Source organism: Mytilus edulis, chromosome 6 (assembly GCF_963676685.1).
Source record: "Mytilus edulis chromosome 6, xbMytEdul2.2, whole genome shotgun sequence".
NCBI classification, from domain to species: Eukaryota; Metazoa; Mollusca; class Bivalvia; order Mytilida; family Mytilidae; genus Mytilus; species Mytilus edulis.
In genome coordinates, this window is record NC_092349.1 from 22134729 (window position 1) to 22161267 (window position 26539).

At 32.1% G+C, this 26539-nt stretch overlaps 1 protein-coding gene across 2 annotated transcripts; it reads right to left on the reverse strand.

Moving 5' to 3' along the window:
* Positions 1-2977: 2977 nt before the first annotated feature.
* Positions 2978-25122, reverse strand: LOC139527356 (putative uncharacterized protein DDB_G0285119). 2 transcript variants are annotated; one of them, XM_071322745.1, is made up of 2 exons: positions 25005-25122; positions 2978-5582 (listed from the first exon to the last, which is right to left on the reverse strand). In XM_071322745.1, the coding sequence occupies exon 2, from the start codon at positions 5261-5263 to the stop codon at positions 3599-3601; it is 1665 nt and encodes a 554-aa protein (XP_071178846.1). In that variant the 5' UTR covers positions 5264-5582; positions 25005-25122; the 3' UTR covers positions 2978-3598. The 2 variants fall into 2 exon arrangements, with proteins under 2 accessions (XP_071178846.1, XP_071178847.1); XM_071322746.1 differs by lacking the exon at positions 25005-25122 and adding an exon at positions 13567-13685.
* Positions 25123-26539: the final 1417 nt, after the last annotated feature.

Sequence of the window (26539 nt, forward strand, 5' to 3'; positions counted from 1 at the left end):
TGTGAAAAAAACACACCCCTGTTTTAGTTACAAAGTGCTGTAACTCAAAAAGTTTAAATCTTATTTTCACCAAAAAGTATACAGATCATTTGACCATCATAAGAAACAACTATATTAAGTTTCATGAAATTTGGATAAGTCATTCTCAAGTTACGGTGCGACATGTTTACGCCGGACAGACAGACAGACAGACAGACGGACCGACAGACAGACGGACGGACACCGGACATTTGTATACCATAATACGTCCCGTCAAAATTTTGACGGGCGTATAATTAGATACGAAGTTTCAACAAGCTAATAGTAGCATCTATCCAGTGCTTTATAAAATAACAATATTTGCATACAAGCCTAAAGCAGCTACCAACAAGATAACATAGAAGATAAAGATTGCACTTTTATTTTCTTTAGAAACCAATAGTTGTGACTTAAAACCTGGGATGACTTTTATTTTGAAGGACAAAAAATATCTTCCAAGGTTAGCATTGCCACTCATGAATGTAAAAGTAAAATGACATAAATATCGAGCCCCAAGGAAAATACGAAAAGGAGAGTACTTTATCAAAATGCAAAGTCAAAATCTCAAACATTTCAAACCAATGCGGGATTACAATTGTCAGATTCCTAACTTGGTACAGATATTCAATTTCTCATGTAGAAAATGGTAAATAAAAGTCGTTAATTTAGTAGACATTCTCTGATTGTATATGTAAAAACATAACGTTTCCCTAATTATCTTCTTGAACTATCTGTTAATCATCTGATCAATAACAAGCAAATATTTCTTCAATACTGAATCTTAAATAAGAAAGTATCTGTAAAAATAATTAAAATATTGATCAGAATTGAATTGTTTTTGTTTAAACTTTCTAGAAGTTGTTAAAACAAAATGACCGTTCAAGGCTCAATTCATCTACTTGTTGTTATTGTATTGTACACACACACTACTGTAGAACAACACCGTTATAAAAATGTATAAGGAGAAGTTGTAAATCTATCCCCAAGGGGACTTTATTAACGAATGTATGTCGACGTCACCTTCTTGATCCCCTATACAAATTCTATGCATCGATGATATTCAATTCAGATAAACCCGTTTGAATTTTTTTTAAATGTTTTGACAGTCGTTGTACAAGCGAGGGGTTCAGCTAGCTATGAATAAATGCAACAGTAGTATACCACTGTTCAAAAGTCATAAATCGATTGAGAGAAAACAAATCCGGGTTACAAACTAAAACCGAGAGAAAAACATCAACTATAAAACGAGGTTTAATCCACCATTTTTTACACAAGAAAATGCCTGTACCAAGTCAGGAATATGACACCTGTTATGCATTCGTTTGGTGTGTTTAAGCTTTTGATGATACCAATTAATAAGGGACTTTCCGTTTTAAATATAACTCTAGGTTTGGTATTTTTGCTATTTTACGTGTTGTTTACTGTATATCATAGGCGTCTTTCGTTCATTATTTCGTACGTAAATCAGGTTTTGAGTGTTCTCTATTGAATTGTTTTTATCTTTGTCATTTTCGCGTTCTTTTAAAGCTAACTATACGACATAATTTTAGTTCATTATTGGAGGCCGTATCGTTAACATATAATTGTAAACATCTATTTCATTTGGTTTCTGGTAGAGTTGTCTCAATGATATTACATCTTCTAATTTTAATTTATACACACCCACACCTCTAACTTAATGCAGTGCAGCAGTGCGTAACTTAATTTTCAATTTTTCATCACATTCATTTTCTAAATTGGAAGACATAAATGAATGATAGACGTAACATACAATAATGAATTGAACAAATAAAATAAAATTTCAAAATTTGGCATTTTTTGTTACCTCCCTCTGGTATACAGTCAATAAATTTTGCAAATATCAACAATACAATTTTTGGAATGTTCTGTATATTTCCTTTTTTTATGTCAAAATAAATTGCAGTGTTGCAGGAGTGTCTTCTGTTCCAACTGTTTTATCTGGTTGGTCTGTAACATGTCGTAATTACCTTCAGTGAAAATTTTATTGATTTGTTCACCAGCAACATGCTACATCTTTACACATAATAAAGTTAACACAATAAGAGATTCCGGTTTTTAGTCAACTGTATAAATTATTTTATGATATACGCACACGTTGGTTAATGGTGTATATTGGTGTAAAAATCCATGTAATGTGTTCTTTGCATGTTGTTGTTTGTTAATGTGGTTCATAAGTGTTTCTCGTTTTTTTTTTTATAGATTAGACCGTTCCTGTTTGAATGGTTGTACATCAGTCATTTTTATTTGCCTTTTTTAGCTTGATGTTCGGTGTGAACAAAGGCTCCGTGTTGAAGATCGTACTTTGACCTATAATGGTTTACCTTTTAAAATTGTGACTTGTAGTGGAGAGGTGTCTCATTGGCACTCGTATCACATCTTCTTATATTTAATAAATTCTAACAACCGAATTATTACGGTTTTGATATATCCGTTTTTGTTTATATTGATCGCTACTGGTCTAGAATCGGTATTTTTTTTTTTTTTTAATCCGATGAAAAGCTACACCGAGGTCAAACATCGAAATCGATATTTGACATTGAAGGGCTATTATTCCTGTAAGAAGTCGTTTAACAATTTTGGCATTACCAGACAGCACGTAGATTTCAACAGTCTCAACATTTCTGCCGTTGTCACATTATCTCTATTCGCATCGGTTTTGAAGATAATAGACAAAACTTGCATTTTAACCCTATGTTTAATTTCGAGCCATGTTGGCCATATTGATTGACAAGAAGGGTCTTCATATACATTTGTTAAATTATAAGTTCAAATTATGATTGTGAGCAGGTCTGGTAAAATTTGGCCCAGTTGTTACAGAGGAGAAGATTTTCGTAAAAGTTAACGGACGATAGCGGACGACGGACGACAAGGTGAGCTTATCATAGTTCAATAAACATCACTAATGGTTGCATGTATAGTTAATTATTAATAAATGCACTCCTGTTACTTAGTACATTTTTAATATAGACTAGATTCACATTTCTTCGTGTCGTTGCTTAATAAACGATTGAAAGACATTGGAATAGCGAGAAAGCACTACCAAATTAAGAATAAAAAATATTAAATAGACTAAATAATAACAATAAATCATGTGATTAAAATGCAGTGCTTAATTTCAGTGATTCCGATTTTCTTTAAAACAAAGGATAACTGTGAGACAACAAAAGGTGCGTCAACCAATAACATTTAGCAATGCATATATAATGACGGTCTGGTTTCAGTGATTATAAGGTGTAAGTATTTTTTTTTTCGGTACATATCTTCTCTACTCTTTCTTGTTTGGCTATTTTTCCCTATTATTTCCCTATTGTCGCCAATTGCTCTGTTCTATTTAAAATTTGTCCAAACCCTCATTTTGTTAAAAAAAAATGAAATAAAAGTAGAAGTTTGATGGGATAAAATCTTAAATGCAATCTGAAAAATTATAGTTTAACTGCAATATAACGAAATAATCCGTAGTCGTATGTTCCTATGAAATCATATAGAACTGCAATAATAACAAATAATCCACAGTCTTATGTTCCTACAATCATATAGCTTTCGGTTCAATCTTATATTCCTATGAAATCATATAGCCCTCTGATTCTTGTAAAGGTAACACTATTGGCTCTTGTTTTGAATTTGTCCTTTGAAATTTATTCTTGCCCCCACCTCCAATTTTTCTCATCGGCGATCCATTCGATGGAAATAAAGGGAAGTATCGTCCCGGGGAGACGGGAGGTGGAGATTTAGTCAGTTTATACTCTCCCATATATCGTGGAGAAGGAGAAAATGGTGAAGACTGGCCAATGTCATTAAACTGGTGGTCCATGCTAACAAGCTTATTTTGTCTTTGTGGAGAATTTCTATTGAAACCTTGACCTTGACTCATTCTTTCGGGTGAACGGCTTAACGCGAGTCTATCGGCAAGTCGGTTAGGAGTTTGTGTTTGAGCAGGCGACGTTCTGTCCGATAATCTACTGTTCCTTTCCGGAGATTTATCGTATCTGTCCGGTGATTTACCCTGAGTTAATCTTTCGGCAATTCTTGATTGAGTTAGTGATTGAGCTTGATATGTTCTTTCAAATCTTTTAAGTTTTTCAGTTTCATTATTTTTGACATAATTCTGATCATTTAACCTCGATTCAACTGACCTAGCTCCAACTTTTGTCGAACTCAATCTTGATGTTCTATTGTCATGCCTGTCCGTCCCACTATAATTAGAGAAAAACGGCTGCGAATGCACATTCCATCCTGATCTCGAATACTGTTTTTCCGGAGGAATTTTACTGTTTGTAGGTTGATCGTCCGAGGGTCGATCAGTTAACGGGCGAGCGGTTCGAGCAAAATTTTCATAATCATTCGAGGCAATCAACTCTTTATCGCCAACGACTCTCTGAAACCAGTGTTTATGATTATTGGACACAGTTGGGATCGAGTTGTTCGATTTCTTTTTGGAATTATTTAAATTTTCGGAGTTGTCGTTGCTGTTTCCCGAAACGACATCTAGCACTGTTCGCGGCATGTCGGCTATACCATGACTTGTATGTCCATAATTCTCTATAGCCGTCTCCGATACCGTACTCGAACGAGAGGCAGCAGTCGAACATCTGTTGTCGATCTCTGTACTTAAATCATTCATAGAAAATGACACCTTTTTAGAATGCTCGTCCAATTTTGAATTTCCTTTGACCGGACTAGTCTTTGTTGGTCGATCGTCTATCAGCGGAAGACGACTACTATTTGGAACAAAATCACTATCCTTTGAATTATTATTTTTGTCTGTTTTCCTCGTTGCTTCCTTCAAATTCGATCTATTCATTTCACTCGATCTAAAATTAAAGTCTGAATACTTTGAAGTTCCTAGCGGACGAGGTCTCGTACTTCGCCCAGGAGAATCCTGTTCCATTATTTTTTCCGTATTTGATATATTTGGAAGTTTTGAAATAGTTTGACGAATTCTGTCCCTTTCAGAGTCAATATCCTTTTGTCGCATTTTCTTTTTTTTAATCCTAAATGGAACGTTTGGTAGTTTTTTCAACAATGATTTCACAACACCTCGGTTTCTATTTTGATAGCTCCAGAATTCCTGTCGTCTGCTGAATTCTTCATCTTTCGGATTATCAATCAAACACGTCCTAATCCTTGCCCAGCTTCGAGAGGGTGGTTCACGATCAGTTCTTACTCCACCGATGTGAAACCCCTCTCCAATCAGCGGTAATCTCGCCGTATTGACACCGTTCATTGTATTGTGTTTCGTGTCGTTACATTCTTTCTATTCCGTCTTTGTTTTTCTGTAATTATATTTCACAACAATGTCGTCTTTTTATCAATTTAAAAATCATTTTTTTGTATCTTTATAATTAGTTGTCACGTGATTATAGGGTTTTAAATCTTTCTTTCCACTACTTTACGTTATCTTCCAATCTAAAGTTTTTGTTTCTGAAAGGCTGAAGTTTATACAGAGGTCACGTGAAGCGATGACATATACTTGTCCGTACTTTAAAATCCATAATGAAGCCAAAAATCATTTTTGACTTTCTTTATCTAAATCTGGCCTCAACCTGTAAAAGAATAATACATTATTGTAGACATAACTTCTTTAAGTAAGGATAATGAAGAACTTAGGTCTTATCTTATAAAATGCAATATTTATTCAATAATAACACTATATGCTAACATGTGAAGTGGGTATTTTAGTCAAATATCTAGTAAGTAAAGTAAGAAGTCATTTAACTTTAGAAAGTTTGTATTTCGTATCTGATGTTTGAAAAAGGGGGAAAATACCAAAAACAAATAAATCAAATAAATTAAAAACTCCGTAGTTAGCAAAATACAAAGCCGGAGTCCCTTTCGAAAAAAAAGTAATGAAAAATATCTCTTGTTCCAGATGGTGGTGGTGGTGTGTGTGTGGGGGGGGGGGGGGGGACTGGAAGAGAGCTTCGAACTATTCAAACCGTCCACATTCTGTGTGTGCCTGTCCTCAGTCAGGTGCTTGTAATTCAGTGGTTGTCGTTTGTTGCTGTATACCATTTTTGATTGTCGTTTATTATTTTGTACATAAATCAGGCCGTTAGTTTTCTCTATTGATTTTTTTTTTTTTACATTTGTCATTTGGGGGGGGGGTCTGTTGTAGTTTACTTCGAGGAATGGGTTTAGCTCCTTGTTGAAGGCCTACGGTGGCTTATAGTTGTTAACTTCTATGTCATTTGGTCTCTGGTTAAAAGTTGTCTTCTTATTCTTAAGTCAACTATGTCCAGCTGTGACAAAGACAACAGTCGCGCAAAATGCACAAACATGTTTAAAATAAATCTATTGGCGAAACATGCTCACTAAATTTTACACAACTTTAAGTGAAAATAATACAAACCCTCAATAAAAAGACTCAGAACCTCTCCCATCTTTAGAGGCTGAAAGTCATGATATTCAAAGCAACTTTTCGATAATAGTTAAAAATTACACTTCGGTAAAATAGACTTATTCAAATGATAAAATGGAAGTACATTTCTACTCAGGTCTTAAGTAATAAAGCATATACTTTGTGAAAAAGTTATAGTTTTACTAGAAAATTAAAAGATACTCAAAAGACAACGCTTAAATGGCTTAATAAAATCTTGTCATCCCATACACGTTAATTTAAATGAAAATGGCTTCTTATCGGAAACTATTTTGATCATTGTAAGACTTCAAGCAATATACTTTTCCAATAGTGTTATTTTAAATAAACATATATAGTTAATGAAATTTAATGTGATATTTCAATTTGTCGTCTAATAGATGACGTTTTTCAATTACACACTCAGCCACGTCCATTGTCTCGTGGTAACATGATGGTACTTATTGGTGGAGGTCGTAAGGTCAATCGTTTACATGTTTATACCAAAACTTAAAAACATGTACCCTATATCAGGAAACTTTCGCAGATGTTAACAAAATCAGACACAGAATTGTCTTTTAACACATGTTTTGACATTAAGGATTATGTACCCTTGTGTTGATTCAATGCTAAACATACGGAGATTTTATAGAAAATCCACAGCATTTATCCTTGTACCCTCATATTTGGCAATTTCATGACTGATAGATATAAGATTATATGGCCTAGTTAACACTTCAATATAACATTGATATTTCAACGCGATATTCTGAAACAATAGATCCCTCGGTATCTGTATAGAATAAATCAGACCTTTAGCCTCATCCGCCATCCATTTAACTAATGAATGGTGGAGATGAATTATAAATGACTAGACATTGTCAGAATGAATAAAGACAAAGGGATATATTATCAGATGGGTTTGTTGACAGACAGTTGTTTATTGTTTATTGTTTATTGTTTTGTGTATTGGATTAAAGTTATCATTCTTAAGACACACACTACGTAAGCACGATGATAGTGGTCTTTAAATTATTCAAGCAATTTTGTACATGATATCGCATAAAGGGACCATATATACAGAAATACACTTGTTCAAATTCGTGACTTTTCCGAAAGTCGTATATATACTAAAAGACACTTGATCCTATAGAATATTTGAAAGGTTTTATGCGCATAATTTATAAGTGTATATATATACAGAAATAACCTTTTTCGAAGTCATGGCTTTCCCAAAAAGACATATACATGCATTTTGTTCAAGTTATATCTTTTCCGAAAGTCTTATGTGCAAAATAACTGTATTGATACATAATAACTGCATTTGAAGCTAGAATAAAGCATAACGAATAGATATAAAACTTTTATCCTCGTTTGACGCTAACGATATTCCTACTCTTTTTGAAATCGCAGGGCACACACTGAATTGTTGTCGAACACCACATGTGTCTACAACAACTTTTATCACGGTAATTCGAAATAAAAGCCAGAAAAAGAAAAAAAAAACATTCATACAATAAAATGTCATTATCAATGTACAACCCTTCAACAAAACAAAAACAATAAATACAAACAGCAATGGTAAAATCAAAATAGGGTTATGAGAGCCGCTGTGTAATGGTGAGTGCATCGGACTACTAACACAAGGATTCCTGGTTCGATTCCCGTTCCGAACTGAATTTTTGGCTCTCCCTTTGCACCATTTGCGAGTATGGTCGTGAAAAAACGATTATAGTCCATCGGAAGCCAAGGGGATGATAAATGGCTGACCCATGTTAAGAGAGAGCCATATCTCTTGCACGTAAAAGACATCCTATACAAGGCAGCACTCGCACCTGCAAATATAAGTTGTATTATGTTTCCAAATCCACTATAAATATGTTTAAACTAATATACGGGTATCTGTCGACGAGCAAAACAGATAAAGGACAGTAAACCTGTCTAATTAAGCACCCGTCTTTGCAAATCGTATAGAGAAAAAATACGTATAGTGAAGTACTTTGAAGTTGAAGAAATTCCAAAGAACTAATTCGAATCTTAGGTATTGCAATACATAGATTGAAGAGGGAAAGAAAATGCAAAATTACAACTCTTTGAACTATAACCGATATAAAAACATTAATTAAACCACAGAAAGGAAACAATTACTGGCAGTTGACCTTTTAATTGATCAACTATGCCATAGAATATTCAAGGAAGTTCAATGTTAGGTCATATTTACATTTACTTATAACAAAAATAAAACATAAATATAAATCAATTGCTTTTAAAAAGCAATTGTAAACGGTCTTTCCCCCCTTAGCAACATGATTGTGTGTGTGTGTGTGTGTTTGTTTGTTTGTTTGTTTGTGTGTGTGTGTGTGTGTGTGTGTGTGTGTTTGTTTGTGTGTTTGTTTGTTTGTTTGTTTGTTTGTTTGTTTCTGTAAGGGGTCTATATTATTCCGGGGAAGTTTCATGTTTAGTTCGGAAAGTTTTTATTTTATTTCAGGCCAGCGCGCGCGCCAGATTGGGGAGACATCACGTGACGCGGGTTTATAATAACGAAAACTTAGTCTTTTTATTTCTCTTTAGGTCGGGATGTTGAACAGACAACATGTATAGAGACGGAATGTACACAATGTAATTTCTTTTGTCATTGTAGGAGGAAATTGACATTTTGATCACAGTTCACCAGCAGTGCATGTTTTGGATTTAATTGATTCGGTGTAACTTTAAAACACATTGAAGGATTATTTTCTGATAATGTACATTTTTCAGCACCAGTTTGTAACACAGATAAATATTTCAATCTAGGAGCGGACATTTTATTGTAGCATTTCACTGAGATTTACGGACCTAGCAAGCAATTTTTACGGCATTGCAATTTTTTTTCTCTAGGAAAAGTCTTGAGAGATATCGGCACCACGTTGTTTTATGAACCTTTAGTACATGTATGCCCTGCTGACTGCAAAGTTTGGGGTCGATTGGACTTGTAGTTTCCGAGTTTAACTGATAACAAACATGTGGATTTTTTTTTTCAGAAGAGATGTAAGAACAATATTAAAAACCAATTGTTCAGAGAACAATTGAAGGTCTTTCCACCAATAAGGATCTATTTTGATATGAAAATATTAAAATTCAGTTGAAAATGTCAGTTCCTATGGCTTAATGATGTATAAATATGAATTTTGGGCAAAGGTCAAAATCTAGAACGTCAAATTTACTGATGACCTTGACCTATATTTCAGGGTCATAAACCAGGGACCCCAAATAAAAAGACCCTAGGTCTGTAATATGTATAGTTAATGAGTTATATCACTTTACGTTTAATTCTTAATATACATGTAGGAGGGGCAAAAACTCCCATTTTATGTCTACACACCCTTTTAACCAAAATATATAAGTTACGACATGTCGCAACTAACAATTTAGTAAAAATAATTTGTCGGTATCTTATAAGGTTAATGAAAATTAGTGAAAATAGGCCAAAATCAAAATTTAGAATATGACCTTGACCTTTGACCTTTACCTAATTTTCATTTTTTTGGACCAATGATCTCAAAACAAAAGACCCTAGGTCTCTATCACTTATGGTTTTCCTGTTTAAAATACATTTCAAAATTTCAAATACAAAAGGGGAACTAACTCTCATATGGAGTCTCTATACGGCTTCGGTCAAAATAAAACAGAACATCCTGAGGATGTAACGAGCAATTTGGTAAAATAAATTTGTCGTAATCTTTTATGGTTGCGAAGGAGTAGTGGCCACAAGAAAAACAGTGTTTGGGGAGATAACTCTTACAACGTAAAGTATTTGGTTACGCAGTGGTCATTTTTAAAAGTGCATACGCTTTACGATATCATATTCCAAATATCTAAGCGACATCTTTTGAAACATCAATACTACGCAAGAAAAGAATTAGGCGGAAGAATAAAAAAAAAAATAATAATAATAATCAGAAGAAATCCAATAGGTCTTTCCACGGAAAGGTGGAAAGACCTAATTATTTATCTAATTGCTTTGCGTGCCGAAACAGTGTATTATGGTCAGATTAAATGCAATCGACAAAAAAAATCTGGAGCGAAGGTGTGATCACTTTTCCTTTGTTATTTAAACCTTAGAGTCGACATAGTCAACATCGACATATTTATTAAAAATCTTGTTATTGTGAACTTCGTAGATAGAACGTTATACAAAATAAGCAATAAAATAGGAAAATTAACTATGAATAAATTAAAGGATTCTCGTAGGAAGAAACTGCCACGCTCGTAAACGCTTACATTATCCCTACAATAAAATTGAGAATGGAAATGGGGAATGTGTCAAAGAGACAACAACCCGACTAGGGAGTAGAAAACAACAACGCTTTAGTCGGACCGTGGGTAGCTTGTTGTATGGCAGTAAAACCCTTATCCAAAATACCCCTGATATTCAAGTGACTGTAGCCAATCTTTTATATTTCCCGACTATTCAATTTTTAGAACCTATACCTAATGCATTTTTATGTTAAATTGTTCTTCGCCTGACCATGTATGAAGTATTTGCCACTGCACGTTTAACAAACAGTCATCAATCTTCATATTTTTATATAAATAGATACGAAAAGTTAAAACCATAATACGTTAAAAAAAAAACGCTCTGCTAACTACCATTGTTCTATACTTCGTTTTAAAAAGCCAACACGTTTATGTTTAAATTATACACAATAATCGAAAAGAAACAACACGAATTTCATTATAGAATCATTGGTATTATCCATCTGAATAGTCCATATTTAGTAAATAGTTCATCAACATCTGAAATAATTAGATATAAAATTTTAACTTCAGAAACATATTACACTTTAAAAGAAACTAATAGACAAAGATCAATTATATTTTACTAACCCAAGATAAACACGGTAAAACGTGCTTTTGAGAGTTGTTCTAATCTTCTTTTAAAATTGACTTAAAAAGTCAGAAATCCATATACCAAATTTTTATAAACATTTCAGACACAATGAAATTTAAATACATTTTCAAAGATAAATACTTCATCTACTCAACAAAGTTAAAAGACTGTTTCAAATCATCGACCAAAGTTTTCAAAATACAATGAAACATTATCTACAATTGTATCCAGCAAAAAATATCAACCAGTAAATGAACTTCAAGTGTTTTATTTTTCTATGTGAAGAAGTTAAGTACAAAATTGAACCGTTACATAAATTGTTTCGTATTAGTATGAAAAGTTTGTCATTACAATGAACATGTGTCTTTTAAGGTTCAAAACACATTAATAATCCTTTTTGAAAAGCCAAAGTAACTCAGTAAATAGCTTTTGAATGACTATGTTAAGTTTTGTGCTAAAATTATCCACTAAAGAAAAAAAAAAACAAATGAATAAATGAAAAGGGTTCGGATTAATGTAATATTCATGACAAGTGCCTTTGCATACTCCATACGTAATGTTTATCTCTTAAAAAGCCAAAGTAGCTCCGTAGATAGCTTTTAAATAGCTATTTTGAATTGAGTTGTACCTGAATGTTAAGTGACCATTGAAGTTTTGTCCTAAATGTATATGCACTAAAGAAAAAACAGTGAATGCTTATTGCAGTCGTTTGCTAAATTCGATACACTTATGAAAAGCTGTTAAATATTTAAACAATTCAGGAAATAACAATATTTATCAGGGTGTCACTAAAAAGTTCTGAAATGTATAGACGGTTCAATTTGCATTTCGTTCATAATTTACCAATTAATACTTTTATGTTTACTTGCTAAAAACGAAATTTAATCTGTCTAATGGAATATTTAAGTATATCAATATGTATGAATAACTGGAAACATTAACTGTACCATTATACAACTTCAAATTCTTAACATCCATTACTTAGAAGAGATTTCTACAAAAGGTCGTACTTAAAAATGATTAAAACACATTATATATTTTAAGACTTTGGTTATTTTGATACAGATAATGCTATAACGGTACGGTGTTTAACATTTGTTTTTAATGAACGTGGTAAAAGTCATGGTATTGATGGTACATTTAACGAGTTATTCATTGAATTTAAGGATATTCTGCTACCATTTCGAGAGGAAATATTCAATAAGATATTAGCCTCAGGACATTTTCCGAAATCTTGGGCACCTCCAGTTGCGGGATTTTCTCGCTGTATTGAATACCCATCAGTCAATATCCATATCTCGTGAGATCATTTAGTTAATGGCGTGTTTATTTTTTTTCCCCCGATATATTTATCTTTTCCGTAAAAAAAAGGCTAAATGATGTGCATTTTTAACAGCAAATTCTTGTAATTCCCGAATTACACACGCCACTAACCACATGTTTCTTTTCGTGTTTAAAGTTTGTTTTGCTAACGTATGAATTCTTATGATTTTTTAAAGGTTATCTAAAAATGTATACTAATTATATATACAAGAAATTTAAGGTTTTAAATTTGTGACTAGAGTAAAGAAGTGAAAGATATGATATTTTTAGATATAAAAGATATGCTCATGTAGGCCAACTAATATAATTATACATTATAATGACAAATCAATGTTACATTATTAGGCAATTACTTCGAAAAGGGGGGGGGGATGGGGGGGGGGGGTAGTATTTTTTTTTTGTCGGAGCCAGATTTTTTTCTCAGTTGTTTTCGACACTACCATCAAATTATTCTCCAGAATTTAACATTATCAGATATGTGGAAAATCTGGATTTAGAATGTATATTGTCTTCTTCTTGACCTCATTACTTTTTAATCATATTGGGGATCAGAATATTTTTTTAAGGAAAAAATATACCACCACCCCCTTGAAATTAAATGGTCGTTTCCTTAATATGAATTCAAACCAAATATGAATGGTCATCGGCTGATTTTTTGCTTGTCTATCGTCCAGTAGCAAGTATTTCATAAATATTCCGATACATGTATATCAGTTTTAACGAAACATTGCAAAGAGAAAAATATATGTTATAAATAATCTGTACTGAATTGAAAGTTAGAAGAAATTAAATAAAATAACTTACTGTACAGTATTTTCTATGTAACACATGCAAAAGTAACCCATTCGATTTAAAAATTGAAATTATATAGTACGTTTATGAACTTAATCGTTTAATCGTTCAATTACAATGTAAAATACGTCTGCTCAGATATACTAATTTAAATGAGATTAAAGTACATGGACTACATTTTTTTTACCTTATTATATATCCGGCTATATGATAATCCAAAGTAACTTAATCCATCTTAAACAATAATCCGTAATCTGGTTAATATGCATATGAATTATGGTTCACCATTACCTTATCAGGTCAATCGGTGATCTTAACAAAAATAAGATTAGACCATATACCTACTATAACTAAGAAAGGAATTTAAAGTAGCAGTATACAAACTTTATGATAATTGCTCTTAAAAACCTCTAATTGTATGTTACAATACGAAATAATTGAAGCAATTTATAAAATTGAGTATGTGTAAATAATGGCATTACAATTTTAAAACACAGATGTTGCAATCGAAGATTTCTTTCTGTAGTAAGACTTCAATTGACTCAATCAAATGTGGGGTGTGGGGTGAGGGGTGTACAACGTAATATGTATATGGTCAGGAATAAGAGGCACATGCAAACCAACTAACGGCATGATTTAAGATAAGTAACAGACAACAACCATTCAATAAAAGGCTTCTGACTGGGGATCGGTACATAGATAATAATTTTTTTACTGCAAACAATTTCATCAACTATGCCTTAATGCGTCATTTTAAGATATGTCGCCAATTTTAAGTTGCTACCTTAAAAAACAGGCTTCTCTTAACCAATACCAAAATTGTATCTGGATATACAGTACAAAATATGTCAAAGTTGTAGTATTATGTCGTAATTTTCTTCATCGACAATGAAAAGTACCGAATGTTATATCAATTTATAAATTACGAAAGGTGTAGAAAGTTGCTTACGGTAATCCTTAAGTATAATATGTCCAAATTGGAATAAGGTTTCATGTCTATGTTAGTTTATTTTTGTGCGTTTGAATGTCCCTTTGGTATCATTCGGCTCTATATTTTTCGTCGCATTCATATGACCTAGTGAATATACAAATTCAAGAGAATTAGGTTACATCTCTTCTAATTTCTACACTTACTCCGTTGGATGTGTACTGATTGATACTTCAGTCTTGGCAAACATGATTTATTTATAAATCGCAATTGCTTTGAACCAGCTTTTATTTAGTGGGAGGGCTTTCAGATCAGTATTTATTTGTGTCTTATTAGTTGTTTTTGTCTAGCTGATCGTGCAAGAGCTGTATTGCCAGTCAAGGTAGTTAATAACTTTTATGTGTTGCTGTCTAGCTTTGTGTCGATCTGACAAGACTAAATTTTCGACTTTGTTATCATGTTATATTATAGTATCACTATGCCAGGCTAGTGGCTGGGTGCCCCTACATATGTTCACCCACCACTTTCTATAGGGGGTCTCATTGGGGGTTCCGATCCCGGATCCCGCTTACTGTTTTGTCAGATTCCCGTATCCCGCTTACTGTTTTGTCAGATTCCCGTATCCCGCTTACACTATGTACGTAAGCAATTCTCATTTTTTTGTCATTTACCGGGTTCCGCAAGACCTCATTTCCCGTTTTCACGCCACAATAATTTGACTTTCACGCGTCACGCTTGGAACCCAATGAGACCCACTCTATATGTGTCTGCTACTTTACAGGACCCATGTGACAGGACCCTGTAATTAAGTGATTGTCATTGGTCGCTGTCTATCATATTTCTATTTCGTTGAGTGTTTTGTTATAAATAAGACCGTTGGTTTTCTACTTGGAATTGTTTCATACCGGGGCCTTTAATAGCTGAATTTACAGCCTGATTTTTACTCATCATTAAGAAAACTTTTATCTTCTACGTACTTAAAGCACTTTTAATGTCAGAGAAATAAAATTGGTAATCAATATTTCACCTCAAAAACAATAAACTAATAATCTAAAATTAAAACATGTGAGACTTTCACCTTGTACGGTAAGATTTCGAGTTATGTTTTATCTTTATCCTGTAAATCCCCTTCTCAATAACCACTCAATAAAATAAAATAAATTAGACGATATACACAATTCATATTACTAGAATGATTGAAAATAGAACTTCTCCAATAATTATCGATTCCATGTTAACATGACCGATTTTATATATCTTATATTCAATACTTTTCCCGTGTTAAACACTAATGACTTCAATGTTTATCACTGCTATTTATTGATTTTAAATTATCAATGGTTCAAGTTCAAGTTTTAATTGTCATTTATTAAAGGTCCCGAAAATAAAACAGAAATAAATTCTGTAGTTGCCTGTACCAAATCAGAAGCTTAACTGTTGTTCAGTAACTGTTGTTGGTCACTGTCTGTCATATTTGTTGTTTGTTTATTGCATAAATCCTGTCGTTGATTTTCTCGATTGAAAACAATGTATTGGGATTTTATCCACCAAATTTTCCTTTTTATCAGCTAAACATTGATATTAAAGAACCCTAAGTGCGAACTCAGAACATGTAGGCACCATATTCTTTGAGAGGACAAGATCGCTGATATGGTATGAATCACCCGTAAAGCGAGTCATTAATTCTTGATACATCTATATTCATTCACAGTGCTATAAAATCCGAAATGATCCCTGATAAAATAAAATCACAAACTTAGATTTTTATTTTGATCGCATAGATTCTATAGAATATTAAACTAACGCTGATGGATACCGTGTTCTTATGTTTCAGTTTGCGGAATAATTATTTTACTTGTCAATGAATAGATAATACCTTGTGTATTGATTCAATGAAGATTCAACATTTAGAAACATACAGCTTATCGTATGAAAAATGAATCTAAAAGTTCAAATGACTTGGATATGAGAAATTATAGGTCGACCAAATGTCTTTTACCAAGTGAAAATGCATACTATTATATCACGAAAAATAATCCAAACTAGAAAACCAGCGGCTTTATTAATAACAGTTCAATTAAGAAAGACAGGCATGAACTAACGACAAACACTGAATAACAGCATCACACTTTGGAAATATTAACATGTTTGTTAACATTTAACACCCCACCCCTTGTTTTTATGCCCCACCTACGATAGTAGAGGGGCATTATGTTTTATGGTCTGTGTGTCCGTTCGTCCGTCCGTTCGTCCGCCTGTCCCGCTTCAGGTTAAAGTTTTTGGTCAAGATAGTTTTTGATGAAATTGAAGTCCAATCGACTTCAAACTTGGTACACATGTTCCCTATGATATTATCTTTCTAATTTTAATGCCAAATTAGAGATTTTACTCCAATTTCACGGTCCAATGAACATAGAAAATGATAGTGCGAGTGGGGCATTCGTGTACTGAGGACACATTCTTGGTATCATATTGTTCTGCTGACATAAATTGTCTTACATTTTTAATTTAGACTAAAACTTTTAATTCGTGTAAACGACATCCGTGTCATTCGTATGAAGACTGAAAAAACCACTTGTTGTTCAAATTATTATTCTTTCAAATTTGTTGTCATAAACTTTAAAGCCACATCTTTCTCTTCCATTATTTTAAAATAATAACTTGATAAACATATATATTTATCTTTTTTCTTATAGGCATTTAACTGATAGGAATATAAACCTAAATGACACAAAGTAGCATGAAAAGTACAAACTCATAAATATTCCATAGTTAAAGGTTAACACTAACTGTTAAAGGGTAAGAACGACAAAAATGAACATTAACCCTTTTTTTCTTCTGTACATGTCAGATACGGTTTCAAAGTGTTTGAACTAATTTCAAAGAGATAATTAAAAGGATTATATATTGACTTAAAACCATTAAAGTGTTTAAGGTTTTAGCCTCACCGAGCATTTAGATAATTGTGAAGCTTTTAAAATATTCCTCTAAACAAACTGTCAATTACTTTCTAATTTGACATACCCACACGATGTATTTACATGCATTCATTTAAACTAAGTCTAGTAACCTAGTAAAGGTATTTGGATATACAACAAGAAAATCCGCATTAATTGTACAACTTATAAATAAAGATGATATATTGATCACGAATTGAAATTGTATACTATTCAATGTGTTAATTGATTTATATTGTATCTACTATTTCTATAAAGTATCTACATACAAACGATATCGGATTTGTTGCACATGACTTAAAAACAACATGCAGATATAGGTCTGATTTGAAACACGCAGTGTGTAAGCAGGTGTAATGTTTATTATTGATGTTTATATGTTATCCTTTGTTTTATAGGTGCTTATCCTCTTTATCTTGTTAAATTGATTTGCGTTTAAAACGGTTTAATCTCAAAACTCGATGCAATTATATCATTTGGACTGTTAACGGGGACTCGATTAACAGGAAGTTGGTAAACGACTTATCTTTCAATACGTTTTGCAGTATACCATGCCATAACAGAGCTGATACCATGTCTCATGTAGTTCATTTAATAAGTTAAGAAAAGTGCGACCAAAATGTTTAGAACGGAAACACAAGCATATCCCATCCATGTGTGCGGGTTCACTATTTCTGAAAACTCTCAGCTTCTTGAGGAAGTACATGTAACGTATGAATATACAAAAGAAACATGGAAATTCAGCCTATCGTAAAACCCCCAAAACACTACATGCGTTTACCAAGTAAGTCTTTCTCCATTACATTTAGTACACAAACATATCATTTAAAAAAGCATATTACAAATCCCACACAAACTTTATGTGCCTGTTACTTTACAGGACTCTGTAATATTAATTGGCTGTCATTAGTCGCTGTCTATCAAATATTTTTTTCGTTGATTGTTTTGTTATAGATCAGACCGTTGGTTTTCTACTTTGAATTGTTCCATATTATTTAATGTTCGAGGCCTTTAATAAGCGACTATCCAGCATGATTATTGCTCATCATTGAAGTGACATTTTCGTATCTTTTACGTACTAAAAGCACTTTGAAATATCAGAGAAATGAAATTGGTAATCAATATTTCACCTCAAAAACAATTAACTTATAATTTAGAATTAAAACATGTGAGACTTTCACCTTGTACGGTAAGATTATAAGTTTTGTGTTATCTTTATCCTGTAAACCAGTAAATTCCCTTCTCAATAACCACTCAATAAAACTAAATAAATTAGATGACATACGCAATTTAAAAAACAAGACTAATTGAAAACAGAACTTCTCCAATAATTATTGATTCCCTGTTAACATGACCGATTTGATATATCTTATGTTCAATACCTTTTCCCGTGTTAAACACTAACGACTACCATGTTGTCCAGTTTTAAATGCTTAACTGTTTTGTCATTTTCACCAAATCAGTTACAATCATAAACAAACTTTAAGTAATAAAATAAAAATTGTCCTGTTAAATATGTTCAGTTTTAGTCAAATTTATTTTTTTCCAGTTTTACAATCTCAATACTATTATCTCTGTTTATTTCCTTTTTTAATCATTTGAAAAAGCTGATAACGACAACATAAGCTTTAGTAAACATGAAAAAATACTTTTAAAGACAATGTATCTAAGTATCAACATTTTTACACTTTTTGTACATGTATATTCAGTTGGCATTAAGGATGAAGAAATTTTGGCAGAAAAAAATTGTATTGTCATCAAATTCCGACACGTGCTAGGGGTCAAAGGTCAAATGATTTTCTGAAACCATGTACGTTAAATTTCTTCTGCCATATGGTGCATTCAAATAATACATTAATATTAATTACGAAATACTCCTATAAAAATCCCACAGAGTCCCTACAGTAGTAGTTAATACCTGGTTTATTGATTCAACGAAGATTAAACATTTGGAATGCTTTTAATATAAAAATAAAGAGATGCGATATTATTGCCAAGGAAACAAATATCCGCAAAAGTTCATTTGACTTGGATATGAGCAATTATAGGCCGACGTTCGGGGTCTTTTACCGAGAGAAAACCCCATATCATGTTATCACGAAAAATAATTCAAACGAAAAAACCAGCGGCTTAATTTATTCATAATAGTTCAATTTACGAAAAAAACATATTTTACAGGCATGAACCAACGACAAACACTGAATCACAGGCACCAGACTTTGAAAATATATAAAGCCTGTGGCGGTGTTAAACATGTTTGTGTGTTGACACCTAACCCCTTGTTTTTATCATATTGTTCTGTTGACATAAATTTGTTTGACGCCATGAATTGTCTTACATTTCTCATTTAGACTTAAACTTTTAATTTGTGTAGACGCATACGTGAAACATTCAGATGAAGATTGCAATACAAAAACTATTCGTTTTATTTATTTGTTTCAAATATTTATTTATTAACTTTAACGGCACATACTTCTCTTCCATTATCTTAAAATAATAATTTGATATAATAAAATATTTATATATTTTTTCATATAGGCATTTAAGAATATAAACCTAGATGACACGAAATAGCAAGGAAAGAACAAACTCGTAAATACTGAGTGTTTAAAAGGAACGGAACGTCAATAAGAATATTAACCTTTTTTTCATCTGTCAGCTACAGTTTTAAGTGTTTGAACTTATTTCAAAGATATAATTAAAGGGATTACATGTTGATTTAAAAACATTAAAGTGTTAAAGGTTTTAGCCTCATGAAACTTTTAAATAAATGTGAAGCTTTTAAAATATTCCTCTGTCAATTACTTTCTAATTTAACATACCCACACGATGTATTTACATGCATTCATTTAAAATATGTCTAGTAACCTAGTAAAGTTATTTGGATATGCATCAAGAAAATCCGCATTAATTGTACAACTTATAAATAAAGATGATGTATTGATCACGAATTGAAATTGTATACCATTCAATGTGTTAATTGATTTATATTGTATCTACTATTTCTATAAAGTATCTGCATACAAACGATATCGGATTTGTTGCACATGACTTAAAAACAACATGCAGATATATAGGTCTGATTTGAACAAGACATTGTGTTAAAAGGTGTACTGTTTATTATTGATGTTTATATGTTATCCTTTGTTTTATGACTTAAACAACATGCAGATATAGGTCTGATTTGAACCACGCATTGTGTAAGCAGGTGTCATGTTTATTATTGATGTTTATATGTTATACTTTGTTTTATAGGTGCTAATCCTTTTTATCTTTATAAATTGATTTGCGTTTAAAACGGTGTAATCTCAAAACTCGATGTAATTATATCACTTGGACTGTTAACGGGGACTCGATTAACAGGAAGATGGTAAACGACTAATCGTTCAATACGTTTCGTAGTATAACAAAGCTGATACAATGTTTCATGTAGTTCTGATAATAAGTTAAGAAAAGTGCGACCAAAATGTTTAGGACGGAAACACTAGCATATCCCATCCCTGTGTGCGGGTTCACTATTTCTGAAAACTCTCAGCTTCTTGAGGAAATACATGTAACGTATGAATATACAAAAGAAACGTGGTAATTCAGCCTATCGTAAAAAAACCCAAAACACTACATGCGTTTACCAAGGAAGTCTTTCTCCATTGCATTTAGTACACAAACATATCATTTAAAGACAAATATTACAAATCCCACAAAAAACTTAATGTGCCTGTTACTTTACTGGAGCCTATAATATTAATCGGCTGTCATTTGTCGCTGTCTATCATAAAAAAAATCGTTGATGGTTTTGTCATAAATCAGACCGTTGGTTTTCTACTTTGAATTGTTTCAAATTATTTTATTGTCGGGGCCTGTAATAACCGACTATCCAGCATGATTATTGTTCATCATTGAAGTGACATTTTCTTATCTATTACGTACTTAAAGCACTTTAAAATATCAGAGAAATTAAATTGGTAATCAATATTTCACCTCAAAAACAGTTAACTAATTATCTAAAATTAAAACATGTGAGACTTTTACCTTTTACGGTAAGATTTCTAGTTTTGTGTTATCTTTATCCCGTAAACCAGTAAATCCCCTTTTCAATAACCACTCAATAAAACTAAATAAATTAGATGATATACACAATTTATAAAACTAGACTGATTGAAAACAGAACTTCTCCAATAATTATTGATTCCCTGTTAACATGACCGATTTGATATATCCTATATTCAATACCTTTTCCCGTGTTAAACACTAACGACTTCCATGTCTATAATTTATACGATTTTCACTGATATATATTGATTTTGAATTATGGTTCAGGTTCATGTATCAATTGTATTGTATCAAAGGGTCCGAAAAAAGGAATCAATTTCTGTAGGTGCCTGAACCAAGTCAGGAGCTTAATTGTTATTCAGATGTTGTTGTTGGTCACTGTCTGTCACATTTGTTGTTTGTTTATTGTTTGGTGCAGACATCTGGTTTCGATTGAATTATTTATATTTCAAAATATCGGAGTCCTATAGCCTACTCGTCAATATACGGTTTTGCTCCTTATTTCAAATACTCTATGCTGAACTACAATTACTTACACCTACGTGTGTTAAGTCTCTGATGGACTGTTGTATCATTGGCAGTCATACCGGTACCATATTTTTTTATTCTTATATATTTACTTGATCGTTGAGGAAGTATAATTTCCTCCTTGTGGTAAAGTAGTTGGATAAACATAATTCTCGTAAGAAAACTTTAAGAAACGAATTAAGTTATACATATATGTCGAAGCTAAATGTTTGTTGTAGAACTGAGACTTGATTTTGATCGCATCGATTCTATAGAATATTGAACTAACGCTGTTGCATATCGTGTTCTTATGTTTTAGTTTGCGAAATAATAATTTTACTTGTCAATGAATACTAGTAGTTAATACCTGGTTTATTGATTCAACGAAGATTAAACATTAGGAAACATGTAGCTTTTAATATAAAAATAAGGAGATGCGATATTATTGCCAAGGAAACAAATATCCGCAAAGGTTCATTTGACTTGGATATGAGCAATTATAGGCCGACGATCGGGGTCTTTTACCGAGAGAAAACCCCATACCATGTTATCACGAAAAATAATTCAAACGAAAAAACCAGCGGCTTAATTTATTCATAACAGTTCAATTTACGTAAAGCATATTTTACAGACATGAACCAACGACAAACACTAAATAACAGGCACTAGACTTTGGAAATATAGTAAGGTTGTGGCGGTGTTAAACATGTTTGTTTGTTAACACCTCACCCCTTGTTTTCATCATGTTGTTCTGTTGACATAAATATGTTTGACGACATGAATTGTCTTACATTTTTAATTTAGACTTAAAATTTTAATTTTTGTAAACGACAGACGTGTGACATTCAGATGAAGACTGCAATGCAAAAGCTATTCGTTTTATTTACTTGTTTCAAATCTTAATGTATCAACTTTAACGGCACATACTTCTCTTTCATAATCTCAAAATAATAATTTGATAATAAATAAAATTGAGAATGGAAATGGGGAATGTGCCAAAGAGACAACAACCCGACCAAATAAAAAAACAACAGCAGAAGGTCACCAACAGGTCTGCAATGTACCGAGAAATTCCCGCACCCGGAAATAAAACATTTATATATTTTTTTTATATAAGGCATTTAAGAATATTAACCTAAATGACACGAAATAGCAAGGAAAGTACAAACTCGTAAATACTGAGTGTTTAAAAGGAAAGGAACGTCAAAAAGAATATTAACTTTTTTTTCAACTGTCAGCTACAGTTTTAAGTGTTTGAACTTATTTCAACGATATAATTAAAGGGATTACATGTTGATTTAAAAACATTAAAGTGTTTAAGGTTTTAGCCTCATGAAACTTTTAAATAAATGTGAAGCTTTTAAAATATTCCTCTGTCAATTACTTTCTAATTTGACATACCCACACGATGTATTTACATGCATTCATTTAAACTAAGTCTAGTAACCTAGTAAAGGTATTTGAATATGCATCAAGAAAATCCGCTTTAATTGTACAACTTATAAATAAAGATGGTGTATTGATCACGAATTGAAATTGTAAACCATTCAACGTGCTAATTGATTTATATTGTATCTACTATTTCTATAAAGTATCTGCATACAAATTATATCGGATTTGTTGCACATGACTTAAACAACATGCAGATATATTCCTGATTTCAACAACGCATGTGTAAACAGGTGTACTGTTTATTATTTGTGTTTACATGTTATCCTTTGTTTTATAGGTGCTGATCCTCTTTATCTTTATTAGTTGATTTGATTCGATTAACAGGAAGTTGATAAGCGCGACTACTCTATACATTTCGCAGATTATCATGTCAAAACAAAGCTTGTGACCAAGTCTTAAGTAGCTCTGATAATGCAATATAAATCTTTAGAACGGAAACGCCAGGATATTCCTTTATTTCGAAAATGGTCAAAAAAAAGAATTGCTTGGACACCGTTTGAAATCATAATATCTGAAAACTCTCAACTTTTTAAGGAACTACATATTATAAAGTATAGAAATACAGAAAAACATGTGAATGTACTATCGTTAGTAATAAAAACCAAACCAAAAACTAGATGCGTTGACCAAGTAAATCTTTCTTTATTGCATTTAGTACGCAGACATATTGTTTAAGAATGCATATTATAAAACCCACAATAAATCTTTATCAGGGTCTGATTTTTATTTAGGTGTGAGCCGGAGGGGGACTTGGGGCGATGATGATTATCAATACTTCAATCTCCAACTTTGTTGGCCATTTTTTCACTGTTCATTATTTTTGGTCCATTATGTAAAGCCAACTTACAACCTCATTAATAAGGAATTATCGACACCATGGAAATTCCCCCCAAAGTTTAAATCTTTTTGCCCTCATTTAGCAGACAGATGTATGTCTGTTATAGTCAAGGGTATAGAAGCGGTAGTTTTTGAACGATAAAAATATCATAACAAAATATTTCTAGAAATATTTCACATATATCGGAAGCATGAATATCCTTCTGGTGAACGATTTTTTTTTTAGATTATTTGCTATCTTTTAAGAGTTTTGACTTTTCCCCAGTAATTTGAATTTCTTTATATTATAACAATTCATTCTTGTCTATTTTGTATCCACTTTCCCTGATTTATAAATTTTATGTTCGTTACACTCAATTAAATTCTGTTAACCACATCAGACCCTATTAGATTTGATTAAGGACTTTCCGTTTTGAATTTTTCTCGGAGTTCAGTATTTTTGAGATTTTACTTTTTATATCAAAGACAATCTTGTATAACTCGTATAACACGATCATAATTAATCATTTTAATTTACGTAAGATTATACAAACAAGTCAATTATATTGATCCCAATAACATCAATGATCGTAAATTTTGAATTACAAAACAACAACTTCATAAATAACGAAAAATATTTATAAAGTGTCCTTTAAATATTTAATAAGAAAATATATGTTTTGTTTATGAACTTACCTAATTCTACCGTAAACTTAATCTTAAAACTCTGATCGTAAATCGTTAATTAAAAATCGAAAACTATAATATAAAGCGTCATTTAAACTGTTTAACAGAAAATGTAGAATGTCAATCGTAAATTAAAAAACAAAACCTTAATAAAAAAATATAAATGAAATAACACAAGGCGTTTTTAAATATTTAAAAAGAAAATGTCTATTTTGTTTATCACCTTACCTAATTCTTCCGTGAACTTTACTTGATCGTTGAGTTAAACCTCCTTACACCAGTATTGTCTAGTAAATCAACATTAATGTTTATCGTGTATATGTTTATATTGTAGATATCCCACCTATAATCCCATACGTTCATGTTAAAATTGACTTTAAGTCTATTGATCACCTTAAGAAATAACCGTTCAATAAGTTATACACTTTATCATTAGTCTGACACATTGTATAAGGAAAATTAATTGAATTTGGATAAATTTTTAAAGAATAAGACGCATTGCAATCTATTGTAAGGTTTTGTCCCGTGTGATATACTTACCGTATATCAATAGATATTCTTTAAGGATATAATCTGCATTGTTTGGTTTTGTTTATAGTTATCAAAAGTACCAGGATTATAATTTTATACGCCAGACGCGCGTTTCGTCTACATAAGACTCATCAGTGACGCTCAGATCAAAATAGTTAAAAAGCCAAATAAATACAAAGTTGGAGAGCATTGAGGATCCAAAATTCCAAAAAGTTGTGCCAAATACTATCTGAATATATTTATTTTAAGAAGAGTGTCGTTACTGTCTCCGATGGAGGTGTGTGGGACGTATTGCTTATTGAATCCAGTCTCTTCCAGGTCAAGAATAAATATGCCATGCAGGCTTATCCCATGTAAATATGTATTCGATAATTTCAGCTGTATGTTGTCTGTTGAATATCGATATACGGGATGCGTATATGTATATACAGTCATGTCTAACAGAGTACATAGTTTTAAAAAGAGAAAAGAAATAAGCGTGCTTTACACGATTTCATTTTCAAATCATAACTTTTCCTTTGAAAAGTGTTTGTCCGATTTATGGATCATAATGACTAATTGTTTAATGCGCCAATGTCCAATATTAGGAATGTTTCAATCGAATATCAATATAAACATGTAGAGTCGGACTATAAACGCGCTAGTTCCCTAATAGTCCGAAAAGAAGACACTTCATATTATCAGGAAACGATATTCTGACTCACAACCGATCAATCTGATTTGCTCTTTCTCCACAATCTCCAAGGTTTAGCGAAGAAGCAGCAAGTACATACAATTTTTTTGTTTCCATATATTTTACGATTGAAAATAATAATTTGTTAAGCCTCGGAATGCACTTATAAGATCAATATGCGTGGATCAAGCACGTAGCTGATATAATTTATTACCGAAGTTTTGCCATTGATTGTTTTAACATATTTAGCCATTTTTAGTTTAAATATATTATTTTATAATATATATTATAGTGGACTGAGAAACACGTAATTGCAACTAATATTAATCCCTTTCCACTTGGCTAATGCGAGTGATGCCATTAGCCTGTTCTTTCCTGAAATCTACATGGGTGCCTTTTACATGCAAAGAGGTATTGCTCTCTTAACATGGGTGAACCATTTATCCCCCCTCCTCCTTTTCGACGTACTATCATCGTGTCTCAACACCATACTGTACTGTGGTTTCGACAATTGGAACACATCTGGGGTCATCTTTGTTACTGATGTTCCATAAAGGTC